The sequence below is a fragment of the Arvicola amphibius genome, chromosome 18 (genome assembly GCF_903992535.2).
Source record: "Arvicola amphibius chromosome 18, mArvAmp1.2, whole genome shotgun sequence".
Classification (NCBI taxonomy): Eukaryota; Metazoa; Chordata; class Mammalia; order Rodentia; family Cricetidae; genus Arvicola; species Arvicola amphibius.
In genome coordinates, this window is record NC_052064.1 from 12461338 (window position 1) to 12478700 (window position 17363).

The 17363-nt window shown below is 44.3% G+C and overlaps 1 protein-coding gene across 16 annotated transcripts in view; it reads right to left on the reverse strand.

The window, feature by feature from the left end:
• The window catches only part of Adam22 (ADAM metallopeptidase domain 22), a 199987-nt gene that overhangs the window by 166177 nt on the left and 16447 nt on the right, over positions 1–17363 (reverse strand). For 13 of the 16 annotated variants that reach the window (XM_042054279.1, XM_038315348.1, XM_042054276.1 and 10 more), the window contains exon 3: positions 1654–1730. In XM_042054279.1, the coding sequence (XP_041910213.1) occupies positions 1654–1730 (77 nt within the window). Of the gene's footprint in view, positions 1–1653; positions 1731–12612; positions 12648–17363 lie in introns of all 16 variants that reach the window. The other 3 variants (XM_042054280.1, XM_042054278.1, XM_042054273.1) reach the window with 1 other exon arrangement.

Below are 17363 nucleotides of genomic sequence, written 5' to 3' on the forward strand. Positions count from 1 at the left end.
GCCAGTGCTGAGAACATGGGACGGACGGACCAGCCCTAAACAGGATATCTACATTACTATCCCCCATCCCTCCATACACATATACTCAGGGAACACCTTGGAAGATGAGGTAGAAAGAAGTAAGAGGTGGAAGATGGGGAAGAACGCTGGGAGAGGACGTCCTCTAGACTGTGGCAGCTTGAATAAGAATGACCCCGTATATTAGGCTCACACATTGGAGTGCTTAGTCACCAGGGAGTGGCACTGTTTGAGAAGGATTAGAAGGTGTGTGACGATGTTGAAGGAAATGCGTCCCTAGAGGTGGGCTTGGGGGTCTCGAAAAGCTCACAGCAGACCAGGCATTCTCTCTGCCTGCTGCCTGCAGATTAGGATGTAGAAATCTCAGCTACCTCTCCAGCATCAAGTATGCTTGCCTGAACGCCATGCTCCACACCATGATGATAATGGGCTCAACATCTGGAACCGCAGTCAGCCCCCAATTCAATGATTCCTTGTATAAGAGCTGCTTTGGTCATGGTATCTCTTCACAACAACAGAACAGTGACCAAGGTGTGACCTGGAATAGTTATTTTACCCATGAGCTCACAGTAGCTGTAGTGACCTGCATAAGATCAAGCAGTCAACATTCCAGGATAGGCATATAGGTGATTATTAAACAGTTATTATTAAACAGTTATTTGTAGTTAATAGTTGCTGAGGCAGGGACAGTCTTTTTTGAGATGTGGCCACTGGAAGGGTTTCTAGGTTCCCGTGGATGGCCCCATACCCATACATATATGGATAGTACTAGCTGGATTTAGTGGATAAAAAGTTGGGAAAAGAATATGTTGAGGTGCTATGAGGAATATAGAGGGAGGAGGTGTGGAAAAACAAATTAATATGATCATATTTCATTGTACACATGAATGAAATTCAAAAATAATTAAAGAAAATAGCTACCCACCACCAACATTGAGAAAAGATCCCAGGCCAAAAAGAAAATGTCTAACATTTTCATGCCAGTATCTTTTTTAAAAAAAAAAAAAAAACTACTTTTCTCTCAGTATTATAACCACATTATTCATGTTCTGATAAATATGGCCATATGAGTTTCTTCCTCAGAAAATGAAAGTTTTTGCACCAGAATTCTTTGAAGAACATGAGGAAGTTGGGCCCGGCCTGGAACAATAGCTCATCGGGCAGAGGTGCCTGCCAGCAAGCCTGAGGATCTGACATGGATTGATGGGACCCACGCGGGGAGAACCAGCTTCCACTAGTTGTCCTCTGACCTCTACACGAGCACCACAGCAGGCACCTGGGGGGAGTACATATGTGTGTGCACACACAGATCCCAAGGAATGACCTCTGAGGCTGCACACCCAGCTGCACACTGTGTACACACGAGCATGTACACACACATACAGAAAGAGAAAAGACTTTTACTGCGGTAAGTATATCTTCATAATCTATCATTCATAGGACGCGCGAGTCATACAGATTCTTATGCAAAATGCTGGAAGAACTCCTATCTTCTATTACATACTGGTAAAAGTTATATATCTACTAAAGCCATTCAACTTCTAATGCACATTTATTAATTATTATTACCAACATTAACACCTTGAAGTCACTAGATAGCATAATTACAGCAAAGACAACTTGGCAAGCACTTACTGGTTTAGCCGGACATCAAGAATGAACGATGTTCCAAAGGCATCCACCTGGAAGCTTGCCTTGTCCACATGAGTCAACTGCAATATCAAAAAGGTAGAGCATATTTATAGTCAGTGGTGGTGACTTCTTATGTGAGTATTTCTTATGGTCATCCTGAAAGACTCATCGTATCACAAATGAGAAAGCAATTCAACAAGGAGGATAAATGACAGCATAGCAAAACAAAATTGTGTGCCTTCTTGGAAACCAAGCAGTCACCAATCAAGTTAATTACCATCCAGTCAAGGAGACAAGGGCCCTACCTTCCTGCTTTGTCTCATCTTGAAACAATGCATATCCAACTTTACTTCATAAACTTACTCCCTAGTTGCTGTGGAATAATCCTTTGTACATTGTAAAGATTCGCCACTCTGATTGGTTTAATACAAAGATGTTAGACAGTAAGTATAGGAGGGACAGAGGACTCTGGAAGAAAGAAGGCAAAGTAAGAGGAATCGCCAACCAGACACAAAGGAAGCAAGATGTGTACAAAATGAGGTAACAAGCCATGAGCCAAGTCATAGAACTTAGGTAAGAAATATGGGTCAATTTAAATGTAAGAGCTAGTTAGTAATAAGCCTAAGCAACTGTCAAAGCACTTATACTTAATATTATATTTAGGAACGGTTGCCAAGGCACAGAGAAAGTCTGCCTATAAATGGCACCCATCTGTTCAGCAACCACATCCACATAAAACCTGAGAGAGCTTGGGAAAGGGTTCTAGACCCACAGAAATGGAGTCAAGAGCCATTTCCTAGTCTCATGTCTCTAGCGCTGGCCACAACACTGGGATGCATCTCCTGGTTGCTGCCTGCAGACCTGAGCAGCCAGTGCATGATGAGCTAAGCTAGGTGGTGGGTTCCTGCTAGCCGCAGTACAGAAAAGCATCCTGGCAGCCATTTGTGGGAGGGCAAGCTCCAAAGCAGAGGTGGAAATCCTAGCCATGCCACTTAAGCAGTTTACAGGCTCATGTGGTCCGAAGAGAGATTACAGATACTCAATAAAGACAGATTCAGACAAACAAAAAAACAACAACAAAAAAAAAACTCTGAACCACCAGTTACAGTGTGTTTAAGAATATACATAGGCTTGAGAGAGAGAAGAGAAAGAGTATATACGGTTTTAGACTGAAAACATAGTTTTAAAATAATACGGTCCTTAAAAAGGAATAGAGTAATAAAAAAAATATAGGCCACATAAAGACGGAAAATACGGAGAGTCTGGATTCTGTAAGTTATTGTGCTGTATTTAGATTTTCTGATTGCTAATGGAAAAACAACAGCTGCTAAAACACATTGGATTACAGAAACTGCTGGATTAAACCAACCTATGTATTTTGAGCCCCTGTCTCGAAAAACCAAAAAAAAAAAAAAAAAAAAAAGAAAAAGAAAAAGAAAATGCCTTGACTTCACACTCAGTACACCCAGGACTAGGTGAAGAGAGAGGGCCCAATGAGCAATCATAAAGCAACAAGATGATTCTCCTACTGGACAGGATTTGAAAGAATGTGGGCTGGGGAATCCTGCTCTGCAGGCGGGGCAACACCAGCCTCCTCTAATCGGAAGACAAGGGGTTCACAGGGCACTTCAGCCCCTTCACTCGGGCAAACCTAACTCCCCTCACTCTTCTCAGATAACTCCGACTCCCACCGAGCCCTGGTTTCCTCTGTCTTTTCCCAGGGTCCTCAGAGTTGCACCTTACTCTCAGCTCTACCGCTGCCACACACCACAATCCCCTGATCCTCCCAGGACCCATGCTGAAAGCCCAGTGTAAGCTGCACATTTTCTACTCGACCAAAGAGCTCCATCCTGCCCCCGCATTGTGAGATGCTCCTCAGCTGTCTCCCAGTACCCAAGCAAAGTGCTCTAGGCCCCTGAGCCCCTCCCAAGTGCCCAGGCATAGGGCTCTAGGCTCCCGAGCCCCTCCCAAGTGCCCAGGCATAGGGCTCTAGGCTCCTGAGCCCCTACTGCATCTTTCCCACGCCTACTTCTTTTATCTGCTCTTTGACTCACATCACATGTATCTTTTATTCACTACCCCTGCTGGAAGCTTTCCGAACCACTCTTGACCTGGTCGGTTTCCTGAAAGCAACCCCATCTGCTTTTCAGGACTCAGGTCCGCAGCCCTCCTTGAATCTGCCACAGAGGCCCTAAGAGAAGAGCACAGGCGGGGTGGTTCAAACAGCAGAGATCTTTGTATTCACAATTCCGGAGGGCAGACGTCCACGGACAAGGGCTGGCAGACTAGGCTTCTCGCAAGGCCTCCCTGTGGTCTCACCATGCCCTCACATGCTCTGTGCACCCTCGGTCACTTCCCCTTCTGACGATCTGAGTCCTCTTGGATTAGGGACGCCCGGCCTGATAACCTCCTCTTTTAAAGTCCTGTCTTCATGTACACTGGGGGTGACAGCTCCTACACATGAATTTTCGGTCACCAGCACTCCTCTGCCGTGAAGTCTCCCATCTCCTCACTGCAAGCGAGGGCGACCCCTGAGACTCGGTGCTGCGCACATCAGGAACTCACTCAGTGTTTCCTGAGTGGGTCCTAGAGGCTGTTTCACTAATCACCTAGGTGCATAAGTGAACAGCGATACAACTACCAATTACCTGCTTACGACACGCAGTCTTCCCATTAGGCCTGCTCGCTCTTGATGCCAAGTCAAGAGAGTCCTTCCTGACTAAAAGCGCTTCGGGTTTCCTTAAGTTAAGACTACGTTTTGGAAAGAGCATCAGAAAGCTCTGCTTGCCAGAACTGATGTCTCAATTAAAATGAACCTTTCCCTCCTCCATCCTCCCAAGGCCCTTGTGTGACTATACCAGCTTTTTATCCCTGTCTCCTCGGATTACAAATGCTAGCACAGTAAGTCTGTGGTGAACAGGCCACATTGGGGTGATGGCTCAGACCAAGGGAGAATGCTACCATTATTTTTAGCAAAGTATTTACTGTTTGCATTATTTCTAATATTTGTTCCTTTTTAATTAACATGCCATAATTGTATATCTGTATGAGGTATAATGTAATATTTCAAAACACAAAACATTTATAAAATCTTAACAGGGCCGGGCGGTGGTGGCGCACGCCTTTAATCCCAGCACTCGGGAGGCAGAGGCAGGCGGATCTCTGCAAGTTCGAGGCCAGCCTGGTCTACAAGAGCTAGTTCCAGGACAGGCTCTAGAAACTACAGGGAAACCCTGTCTCAAAAAAAAAAAAAAAAAATCTTACCAAGGTAATTAGCATTTCCATTTCCTTAGCATTTCTTAAACTTTGGCGCCTCTGAGCTCTTCTCTTACACTTTTTCATGAAATACATAAGGGCTCACCGTGAGCACCATCATCTACAGTGCGACAGGACACTGTTGGTCATCCCTCTGTCGTGTGGTTTGTGCCTGCTATCCCACTCCCACTACCCCCTTTCACCCCTCTGCTAGCCTCTAAGAATTACCATTCTTCCTCCTCTTCTTTCTCTTCCTCCCCCTCCTCTTCTCGGCTAACATTTTAAAACTGCCATATGTGAGAAACACAATAGAAAGTACTTGTCTCTCTGTCTGGTTTACCTCAGTGAACACAATGTCCCCCGGTACCATTCATTTTGCACAGAATAATTCAGTCTGATTTTTACATAATTTTTCCTGCCTTTTTCCTTTTTCCTTCTGCCTTTTTAATTTTACAGACCTCGGTCGGGTTCCAAGGAGACACTGAGACGCAAAGCAAATACACAAGGAAAGTTTATTTTAACTAAGGGTAAGTTTGCTAAGTGTGTCTTACTTAGTACGACTCTAAGATAAGTTGGTTTTCATAGACTATATGCAGAATGATGACCGGAACAAGCTTCTCTGACGGTGCCCCTAGTGCTGGGAAAGAAGTCACAGCATTCGGTTCTACCTGCCTGCTAGAGGCAGACAGAAAGTGAGCCGTTAATTAGATTTTAAAAACGTTTAGAAAATGATTAATCCACTCTTTTAAGAGTTAATAAAAAACAAGCAATGTAGTCAAAATTACCAAAATGAATGGGAGCCCTAAAGCGGTCTTGGAAGACCTTTCTGACGTGGTGACTTCATTGAGGCAACGCCAGTGACTAAAAGTCACCTAGAGGAACATCAGGCCTGCACAACGTTCACATTCTTGTCCCGGGACTGTGAACACATTGCCTTACACAGCAATGATTAGGCTGAAGACTTAATGGGGAGATTATCCTGGATCGCATGGGTTCTGATAACGTCTGCCTTTGTAAGAGGGAGGCAAGAAGGCCACAGAGAAGACACGGCAGTGGAAGTACAGAACAGAGCCATGTGAGGCTGGCAGGATGACCAGGGAGTACGAGCAGTCTCCAGAAGGCTGAGGCAGTAACACAGCAGTGGTTTAAGATCCTTGCTGTCAAGCTTGACTATCCGAGTGTAATATATTGAGCAGATTACACTGGGTTCCTAGAGTATTAAACAGTGCAGCTTACGACTCAGCTGCATCAGTATGAGGCAGGGTCATTCCCAACTTTAATCTTAAACCTTGCTGTCCAAAGTTGAAAGAAAACAAAGTGGTTGAGAAGAAAAAAGCTAATGTAGTACAGCACTTTCCTCTGAGGGACGAGAGAGGAGCTAATGTATACTACCAACTTATTAATTTTACATTGAAGATAGGAATAGCAGAGATCCTGTGTGTGATTTGGTGGACAGATGCATTCTTCCCATGAGCAAGGTTCTGGATTCAACTTTCAGCATGCCCTGCCCACCAAAGAGAATGAAGAGGAGAAAGAGAAGGAGAAGTGGATGGATAAGGAGAAGAGGAGGAAAAAAAGAAAGGAGAAAGAGGAGTAGGAGGAGGAGGGGGACAAGGAGGAGAGGAGGAGGAGAAGAAGAAGAAGAAGAAGAAGAAGAAGAAGAAGAAGAAGAAGAAGAAGAAGAAGAAGAAGAGGAGGAGGAGGAGGAGGAGGAGGAGGAGGAGGAGGAGGAGGAGGAGGAGGAGGAAGAGGAGGAGGAGGAGGAGAAGGAAGAGGATGATGATGACAAAAATAAGTATATCTGAGGCATATTTGGAAATAAAATTTTATAAAAATACACTTCTTCAAATTACTACATAAGAACAAATTCTGTTGTTTTGGTTTTTTTCTTTCTTTCTTCCTTTGGTGATGCTGGGACTGAATCAGAGCTTTGCACAAAATAGGCAAGAATTCTACCACCTAAATCCCCAGTACTTCATTTCTTATCTTAAAGCTGTTAAACACTTCAGTGTTACAGAATAATATTGAAAAGATCCTTAGAACTCAAACAATGGACGCTTTTACTTTACAAACAGAAAAGATGAGGCATGTGCGGGCAAAAGTCATTTCCAAGTACAGCAGTCCGTGGCAGGCCAGGCACCAAGCTCCCAGAAGGCCTCGCCAGCACTCCTCAGCTCCTTGCTGTCCCTCTGTGGTTTTGAGACACATGCAGGTTTTCAGGATTTCTGGTGAGTGCTTATTATGACAGGAACGTCCTTAGGGACATGAGAATGCTCTGAGCTGCATGTTTTAGAGGCAACAGAAAGAAAATCAAACATGAATAATAAGCTTTGGACTTCAGTTCGAGGCCAGCCTGGGTCTACAAGAGTTAGTTTCAGGACAGGACAGGCTCCAAAGCTACAGAGAAACCCTGCCTTGGGAAAAAAAAAAAACCTGAGAATTACAGAAATGAAAATCCATTTTCCATGAAAAGATGACATAGGTATGACAAAATATGGCTGACAATTTATAGAAGTTGTGAGACAAAAGATGCAGATGAAAAATGCAATAATTTTTTTTCAGGCGATCCAGATGGCAGGGAATCTTGATAAATCAGTATAATTATATAAAGTTAATTTTAATTTCTAATTTCAAAAATGAATCATAGAATTGTAGGACCTATGGAACTTGATATGATCTCCAGATTGAGACCTGTTCATTGTTCACAGAAATAGCCAAAATCAAAATATAAAGTTAATATAACACCACGTTTCCTACAAATTCAGCTTCTTGGCACCCTGTCCTTTTCTCTTGACACAGTCTAGGGTCAGCAACCCATAGCCAACCCACAGTTTCCAGAGGTTAAAAGTTAATTTTTCAAGACTGCCTTACTAGTAACTCAAAAAAAGAAAAAGAGAAAAGAAGCAAATCGACACTAAACCATGCACGGTAAAATCAAACCTTTGACAAAACAAAGGCTCTTAAGTTAACTTCAACCTGAAAACAGATCAATGACTGGTAATGGATTGGGAAGACTACCAACCAAATGGTATTATGCAATGTAACTGCAAAAGGAATTGACATTATTAAAAAGAAGAATTCCAGTATATAGCAGAGCCTTTAGTTCCTCGTGTTTCCTGAGTACTGTGTCACCACACTGCTAACACAGAAGGGATTCCTGGATGTCTAATATCTTCAGCTTAATAACGAACTACCAAGAGCCAGCCACACGTGTATGGTTTAGCCCTACTTTGACACCATTGGCAATAGCCTCTCTTTCACCTTACTCATTTGTCAGAGGACGGAAATTTCCTCAAGATTGCTATGCTGCTGCATTTGTGCGGCCACAAGAGTCGGAGTAGCCAGGCAGCTAAGATGTACAATAACTGTGTGAAGTACTGTGCAAGAAGGCGTTAGCTAGGAGAGCACGCTAACATACAAGAGGAGAAATGAATCATATTATTCATATTTGTGTGGTGATGACTCTCTGATGAAGACAGCTCTGTTTTCTGTCTGGCCAGCTCAATCGTGCCCGTGGTTGTCATGAGTTCGGTCACAGACTGCATCTATCTTCTACGTTATCTTTAACCAAACTGCTCTTTAAGTCCAGCCTTCTGCATTGCTATTACAGAAATCAAAACAGTGCCTTCCAGTATGTCATTTGGGACAAAATGAAACAAACAACAAGAACAACAACAAAAGCCTTGAGAGTGAACTTGAAAGAGCTAGTCTGGGCTGAAATCCTGGGATTTCACTTACAAGGGAATGAACTAGAACAGGTCTTTTAGAGTCTCGACCTGAGAGTGTTCATCTTTTTAAGAGCAGGAGCAGCAGTGTGCACTCTATGGGCGTGTGCAAGTCAGGCGCAGGAGTGCGCACTCTGTGGGCGTGTGCAAGTCAGGAGCAGGAGTGCGCACTCTGCGGGCGTGTGCAAGTCAGGAGCAGGAGTGCGCACTCTGTGGGCGTGTGCAAGTCAGGAGCAGCAGTGCACATTCTGTGGGCGTGTGCAAGTCAGTGGGCAGCAGTGCGCACTCTGTGGACGTGTTACAAGTCAGTGGGCCCACTTAGCCTTTAGAGTTTTGACCACAGCCAAGACCTCAGGATACAAAACGACTGAGATGTTGTCCTTGCACCCCCCCACCTCCCAAAACCTCACAGTCAAAAGGAACCGAATGATTACAAAATATAGATATTTTCCCTAATAGTATGAGCTACAGCACCAGCTCACCCTCTGCAGGCTAGCCTGGGGTGATGTGCTGCTCCCCAAACTGAGTAAGCTAGATAAGCATACCTTGTGAAGGACCCACAAGGGCACAAAATCAGGTACAGTCAGCACAGAAAACCATGAGAAACGCTGGGATGTAGTCAGGTAGCATGAGGAATCGGTTGTGGAAGGCCAGGCCTACTGTGGGCACGGAGGGACATCTCAACACTGGCTCCACACTGATTTTTCTAAGAAAACTCTCCTAAGTGCACGGAAGCCTGTGCTGTGGACTCTCAGATTCCACAGTGAAATGGGAAGACAACATTTTGAGAGTGGTACCAAGTCAGCGTAAGGTGTAGCAGTCTGAAAGCCGCCACTCTAAACTCATCTGAGACATACAGTTTATGCTGAGAGCACTAAAACGTGGGTGTGAAGGTCTTCGTGGCAGCGGGTATTCACTACACAGAATTCCCTTCCCTTTCCTTTGCTACTTAGGAACAGCAATAACAGAAGTTCACCTTTGCAAACAGGTGATCCACATCTACGTACCGGTTTAGTAAACATAACTTTTCGTTTTCTTGATAGAGTTTCACTGTCTATCCCTAACTTTGTACTTGCTACTAGTACTTTGTACTAGTCCAGGGCGACTTCAAATTCACAGCACTACCCCTGCTTGAACCTCTATGCTCAGACCACATGATCACAACACATTCAACCATCCCAAGTATTTCTTACAAGAAAAATATAGGCTCTTCTGAAAATTTGCTACCTAAACTTTTTTGAGTTCAACCAAAACACTTAGGTTTTAAAGTTTTGTGTAAGGAAGAGAAGGAAAAGGTAAGTGGGAGCTGGCACAGCGTGGGGTCACAGAAGGAACTCTATGGTAAATAACATGGAGATTCCAATATTTGCCATTTTAGTTAAAAAAAAAAAAAAAAAGAACCAAGACCAAGTTTATTGAGGTCTACTTTGCGGTGGACAATGTGCTAAGGTTCTTGGAGACGTGTTTTTGGAATCACTTAGCTCCCTATTCCCATTTCCCATTTACTCCTTCCTCTTTGCTTTCCAAATCAGACTTCAGTTCTTGCTGACTCTGTTTAATGTGGATTTTTGAACAACTGATATAAGCATCATATCAGTTTTTTCCACTGAAGGACAAAGGTTATGTTGTGCAGATGTCAAATAAGATGACTTCTTTGGAGGCCCTGCATCTGCGTTACTGAGTTTCCCCGGAGTTCTGGGGACACTGACCGCCCTGGACCCTGGGACTTCCTGGATGCTGAGGTCCTTTGCTCCAGTGGCCCCTGTTCCAATAAGCAGGAAGGCAGACTGTGCTGACCCTGGCATCCGCTCCCGTTTTCTCAGCTCTCCATTCAGGAAGCCAGGCAGCCTCATTACCTATTTATGCCTCGCTATCTTCTGATAAATCGGTCTCTCAATCATCCCAGCCATTAGCTGCCCATTACTAGACCTTTACTTTCAGGCCTGGACAAGGAAATGCTCACTCGCCTCTTTCTGAAGGTCAAAGGAGACATTGCAGATATTCAGAAGCCTGGGAACAGCACTGGGCTGTAATTAAACCTGAACGTAAGGAGTCCTAAAATCCGTAAGGAGTAGAGAAAATCCCTCAGGTGAATCTGCCCTGGGAAACAGCTGCTGCTCCTCAGTGCAGGGAAGACCTCATTCCTATGAGGCTAGAGCTCTTCCAAGCCCACAGTGGGCTTGACATTTGATTGAAAACGGAGTCAGGAAAACTGCCTACCTTCCACCTTCTGCTCACATGTGAGACGTGGAAGGAGCCATAATCGTGGTGTTGTGAGGAAAGTGTAAAAGGATGAGTTTGCAGTGGACTCACTGCAGATAGCAATGCAGGTGGGAAATGCCAAAGATGGGGGAAATCAGAGGAAGAAATATGACCGAGCCGTGAAGCTCACATTCTCATGAATACTTAGGCAGTTGAGCCCCACAAGCCAATAATTACAAAAGTAAACTCGTAAATAAGCTCCCAATGTGCCCTGGGCACAGCACCAGAGATGGGCCAGCTCCGAAGAGTAGAACTAAGAATGGGGGGGGGGGTTCTTCACATCAAGATTTATTTTAGCCCGCCCCATTCTGTCTTTTGCTATGATTGCGTTATTTCGTCTCATTTACAGGTACGAGAGGTGCCTGAGAATTAAGATCACTTGCACTGAGGGGCTTCCTCCAGTGTCTGCAGAAGGAAAACTCGAGACTATCATTGAACAAAACCTCATGGTAAATGCACCAATCCCACTGCACCATTTTAGGAAGCAAATCCCCATAGGGTGAGCCTTTGCTCACTCTCCTGCGGCTAGGGAATAAAGTTACATAACTCTAGAGGGCTTTTCTCACACGCTCATACACATACGGGCACACGCGCGTGTGCAAACACACACACACACGTATCCGCACATGTGCACAATAACCTTTGAAAGAAACAAATTCCTTCTTTACTACATATCTCAACTGCCCAAGAATTTTTTTCATGAGTGTGGTCAAGAAGTAATCCAAAGCCGGGCGGTGGTGGCGCACGCCTTTAATCCCAGCACTCGGGAGGCAGAGGCAGGCGGATCTCTGTGAGTTCGAGACCAGCCTGGTCTACAAGAGCTAGTTCCAGGACAGGCTCCAAAGCCACAGAGAAACCCTGTCTCGAAAAACCAAAAAAAAAAAAAAAAAAGAAGTAATCCAAGAAAAAAATTAAAAGAGCAAAACTTATACTGGAGAGGAAGGGTCATGGCCATGGTCCGTCATGGTCCACGGTGACAATGAGTATTTTCATCCGTAACCCTCCAGCAACCACCGAAAGCTTTCATCCCTGTGATATGAAATGGCAGCGCTCTAGAAACAAGGACCACCGCAAAGTCATCCATATTTTTGCCTCCCAGGTAGCAGGATGAAAACCAGTGGAACACAAGAGTTATTTCAATTACCCAATTACCACAGTGATGGAAGGCGAATGGACACTGTATGTACATGTGTATATGCATGTGCATGTGCATATATGTATGTGTGGGAGTGGAGGAAGAGAGAGAGATCAGAATATCAGCCATCTGTGGAAAAAAAATATGCCTTAAAAGCATGGATTTAGAGCTGGGAGATATGGTTCCAGCGGTTAAGAGCACTGGCTGCTCTTCTAGAGGTCCTGAGTTCAATTCCCAGCAACCACATGGTGGCTCGCAACCATCTATATTGAGATCTTGTGCCCTCTGTTGGGCTGCAGGCAGAACGCCGTATACATAATAAGTAAATCTTTAAAAAAAAAATTTAAAGCTTGGATTTATTGGACATAGTCACAGGCAGAACACAGCAAGAAATTAGAACATCAAATTATAACATAAATCTAGCCCTACAATGTAATTGATGGGTTTCCACATACTACCAGCTAGCATCTCCAAGCTGCTCTAAAGAGCAACTCTTTACCATTAAGTTGAAGGGAAAACAAAGAATCTGTCTACCATATATGTTTAAAGTAAGACATAAATATCAATTTTAAAAACTTGTTTTACATATATCTGGTATATGGTCATTTCAGCCATTCTGCCTTAAAAACTATTAATCAAGTCAGGCATGGTGGTACATGCCTCAAACCTCAGCACATGGGAGGCAAGAGAACGACACGGGTCTGATGTGAGCTTGGGTTATACCTTCAGTTCCAAGATAGGCTGGGCCACGGTGTGAGACCCCGTCTCACAACAAGCAAATACAGAAACCTATGTGAAAACGGTTCCAGTGAATAAAATCTCACAGACATGGTGATAAAAATCGAAGGGATGGCAAAATAATGAAAGTATCCGGTCGTAGAAGAGATAAAGAGATTCTAGAATGTAAATGTATTCATGTTTCTATTATTTACCGAAGCAAGTCACTATTCTGGCTTCTACAGTAGAACAATCAATCTGATCACTTAACCCTCAGCACAAAACACTTTCCCTGGAAAATGAAATGCATTTCAAAAATACTCCAGGCAGTGGTGGTACACACCTTTAATCCCAGCTCTCAGAAGACAGAAGCAGGGGGATCTCTGAGTTCAAGACCAGCCTGGTCTACATAATGAGTTCCAGGATAGCCAGGGCTACACAGAGAAACTCTGTCTCGAAAAATAAGGAAATAAAAATATAGAGTCTCAATTATGTCTTGAAGTAAAAATTTAAATAAATAAATAAATAAACAAATAAATAAATAAATAAATAAATACTAAGAGATGTTGTTTTATGAAATACAAAAAAATTCTACAAACCAATTTATATCTCATAATGCTCGTGTGTACATATGTATGTGAACATGCATACAAATTAGGGCAAGAAATGGAGCCAACTATATACCTATATTTTGGAAGGAGTAATCTCTGTAGTTTGCTGAGTCCACCTACAAAGAGCTGTAAGGAAAAGGAATTGCTAGTGCTCTAAATGAGGAAAGATGAAAGCCTTCCTGAGGGGCTTCTCGGACGTGCTCACAGTAGGTACTGACAGGAAGTCAGAACCACAAGCCAACATCCTGTTAGCTCTGAAAGACATCCTTCTCCAAGGGTACAAGGCCCATAATCCTCAAGATTTCTCCTTAGCATCATGACCGCCCTCCTGCCTCAACACAAAAAGGGAAAAGGGATGTAACTGTTCACCTGACTTTTCTGGCACGAACTCAACCTGTAACAGAAACAATTTCACGTCAAAGGCTGGCGGGCCGTGGGCACCATAGTGTCATAAACAGAAATAAAACCAAATAAAATAATTGGAAGCCATGGCCTCATTAGAGCAGGAGGGTGGAAGTGCCGAGCCCAGAGCTGGACTGGAGCCATTTTCTCCCTTTGCGCAGACGCCAACCCTTACAAAACTGCACAAACACGGGATCTAAGATATTGTTTTCTGGCTTTCCACTGTGGGATCCAGGTCTCTGTGGGTTCAATGTTTTGATACAAAGTTGAATACACTATGCTCCCTAGTTCTTGCCTCTATTGAGGGCAAATTAGAATAACGTTATGAGGACTCCATGCGTACGATAGACTGAGTTAAAGAAAGGATTCCTACAGGAATCTCGATTCCTTTCACATAGGGAAAAGCCAAGTTGGGTTTTATGACAGTTTACTTCTTGTTACTCTACACAAATGAGCACTTCAAAAGCGCCACAGAGGTCATGCGTCATTTGACTTATTAAGTCATCCTGAGGAAGCATTTTATTCACGTCTCAGTTATATAGGTAGCCTCCCTCCCTCCCTCTCTCTCTCTCTCTCTCTCTCTCTCTCTCCCCCTCCCTCCCCCTCCATCCCCCCTCCCTCCCTTCCCCCTTCCCCCTCCCCCCTCTCCCCCCCCCTCTCTGTACCTCCCCCACAAAGTTTCTCAGAAACTGCCTCCTGGCAAAGGCTCCTGACTCAACATTCCCCAGACCAGCATCCTCAGCAAACTGTCTCTGCACCATCTCTGCCCTTCGCTGATCTTCCTGGAATGTTCCACCATCTTCTTGACAACTTCAAGCCTGAATGCAAGGTGTGCCAAGGACTCCCTGAAAACCTCAGCGGACCCTGAGGAAAAGAAGGTCCTGCCTAAGGACCTCTATTGTCTGGAAAGGCATGTTTCTGTTATGCAAGGCAGTAACATAACCCAGTTTTAAAAACCGGCCCCAAAGAGCTTTCCTTCTCCACAATAATGAAGAAAAGCTGCATTGGAGCAGCAGTTGGAACTCCAGCTTCTACAGACACGTTTCCTTCCTAAATCCAAGCTCTCCCTCTTGTATAATGAGTGATCTTGGGTAATTACTGAAGCTTTCTATGCCTCAGGCTTTCTATTGTTTTTTTTTTTTTTTTGGTTTTTCGAGACAGGGTTTCTCTGTAGCTTTGAAGCCTATCCTGGAACTAGCTCTTGTAGACCAGGCTGGTCTCGAAAGACTGAACAGTTTTAAGAGCAAAGATATGTATAAGCAGCAAAACACTAAGCATATGTGAACAAAATTCCTTCTGGAATCAGCGGCCAGACTACTTTTTGCTTCCCTTGTGGCTCCTCGAGCTGACAATCCCTCCGGCCTCTGTCTGAGTGGTCCATCTCATTCGACTACACAGTCCTCCACTCTCAGCATGGGACCAAGCGCCCTGGGCCCCCAGTGCTCGGCAACCCGCTTGGTACGGAGGACTTGCTCACTGGAAATTTCAACTCTGACAACTACGATAGGATGAGGATCTGAAGAAAAGTCATCTTAGATGTAGGGATTAGGCAAAAGCGGGGAAGTACTTCCCAGGACCACAGTAAACACTGCTTTCACATAAACTACTTTATTTGTTTGTTTGTGGTATTTTAAGCAATACCATTGTCCTAGAGAGCACAGTCCTTATCAGCATATCAGCATTCGCGCTCTGCCTGCTCTGATTGGAATTAATGCCGTCACGTTTGCTGCTGAGTTCACTAGTGACAACTGCAAGACTGTGCACTCTCTGCAGGACAGGGAGAGGCTGGGTGGCTGAGTTTTGGGGAGCCTCAAAGAGTTATGGGATTCATTCTTCCACTATGAAATTGATTGACGAGTCTGCTTTTTAAAGGGGGCCTTTTATCTATCTGTTCATTTTGGGGGTGGCAGCGATTGAATGCTGGGCCCTGGGTATACTGGGCACACTGGACACTACACTCTCCCACTAAGCTCCGCCCCTGCTCAAGCTCTTTGGTTTCTCAACTCCTGTTTCAGTCCGCTCCAACGCGGAATCATCTTGCGTTCCCTCTTAGACAGCTAATAAAAGTGTCTTAATGCAATTTGTGTCTACTTCCTCCCTTGGTGAAACAGAATCTGTTCGAAGGAGAGTTGGAAGTGTCCTTCTCATCTTTTATGCACAGTAAAAAGTCCGTGCTACTTAGTAAGCTCTTACAGCCTGTCAGCACTGCGAAGTCCACAAACACAAAAAGGGAAGCTTATTTCCATGCATGCATTAACCATAAAATGTAAGTATATTTAAGAGCACAAAAAATAATATGACGACACAAAGAAGAACCCATATACATTATGCTGTGATATGTGGGACAAGAAGGGGACTGGGTTACATCCAGAGACCCCAGGGAACATCTACCTGGTCTTCCTTGGTGAGATTATCCAGTAGGTTGTAGGGATGGAGCTAAAAATAGGTCTAGAGATAAGAATTATTCCAAATACCATCCCCAGCCACAGATAAGGATAATCACAGACACCATTCTCCAGTAAGACTTTTTTTCCTGCTAGCTGTGGTGGCACAACTATATTTCCAGGAAGAAGCAGGAGAATCAACAAAAGTCAAGCCTAGGTTGTGAGTTCCAGGCTAACTAGGGCTATCACAAAACAAAACAATGATTTTCCCATCCGACCTTCTCCGTGTGTGTGTGTGTGTGTGTGTGTGTGTGTGTGTGTGTGTGTGTAACTCTGTTTCTGTTTCCTTGCTTGTTTATTTGTTTTTGAGGCAGTCTTACTCTTTAGTTCTGACCCAGAACTCTCCAAGGAGATCAGACTGGCCTTGAACTCACAGAGATCTGCCCACTTTGGCCTCCTGAGGACTAGGATTAAAGACTGTGCCACCACGCCTGGCAAGCACCACCTTCTTGCTACTGACCAACACATTTAAGCCTTGGAGCCATGCTACTGGTCATCCTACTGGAATGCTCCTCTTGGATGCCTGCAGATTCATTTCTCACCTTCCAAGGAGGTCTTCTCCAAGGACTGGGGAGCTAGCACCCTACTAACAATTACAGTATGAGGGTCGAGCATTACTGCAGGGATAGAGTGCTAGCCTACATGCACAAGCCCTAACGTCAATCTCCAACACTGAAAAAGAAACCACAGCCTATGCCTTCGTGCTACTCTGCCATCCCAAGACTATAAAATCCCCACTGCCATGCTCTTTTCTTTCCCATAGCACTTCCTATTACCTAATACACCTGCTAAAATACGGACCTCAAAATAAAGATAAAAGTAGTCGCTGACATAATCCGAGGGCCTGGGACAGTTCTTGCCATATAGTACATCTTCAGTAAGCATCAATGAAGTGAATTAAATGGATATCAGTTTCCATACCACGTCATAAAAAGTAGTTATCACACACATGCACACAGACATATGCAAACATACGTGCATATGTTATTGTGAAATAACAGAATGAATGGCACATGGCTATGTTCCCAGTATTCCCAGGAAGCTGAGGCAGAAGGGCTGCAGGAAGCCTGAGGTCAGCGTGGGTGATAAAGCAAGCACAAGGCTAGTCAAGGAAACATGGCAAGAGCTGTCATGTTGGGGCTGGAGAGATGGCTCAGAGGTT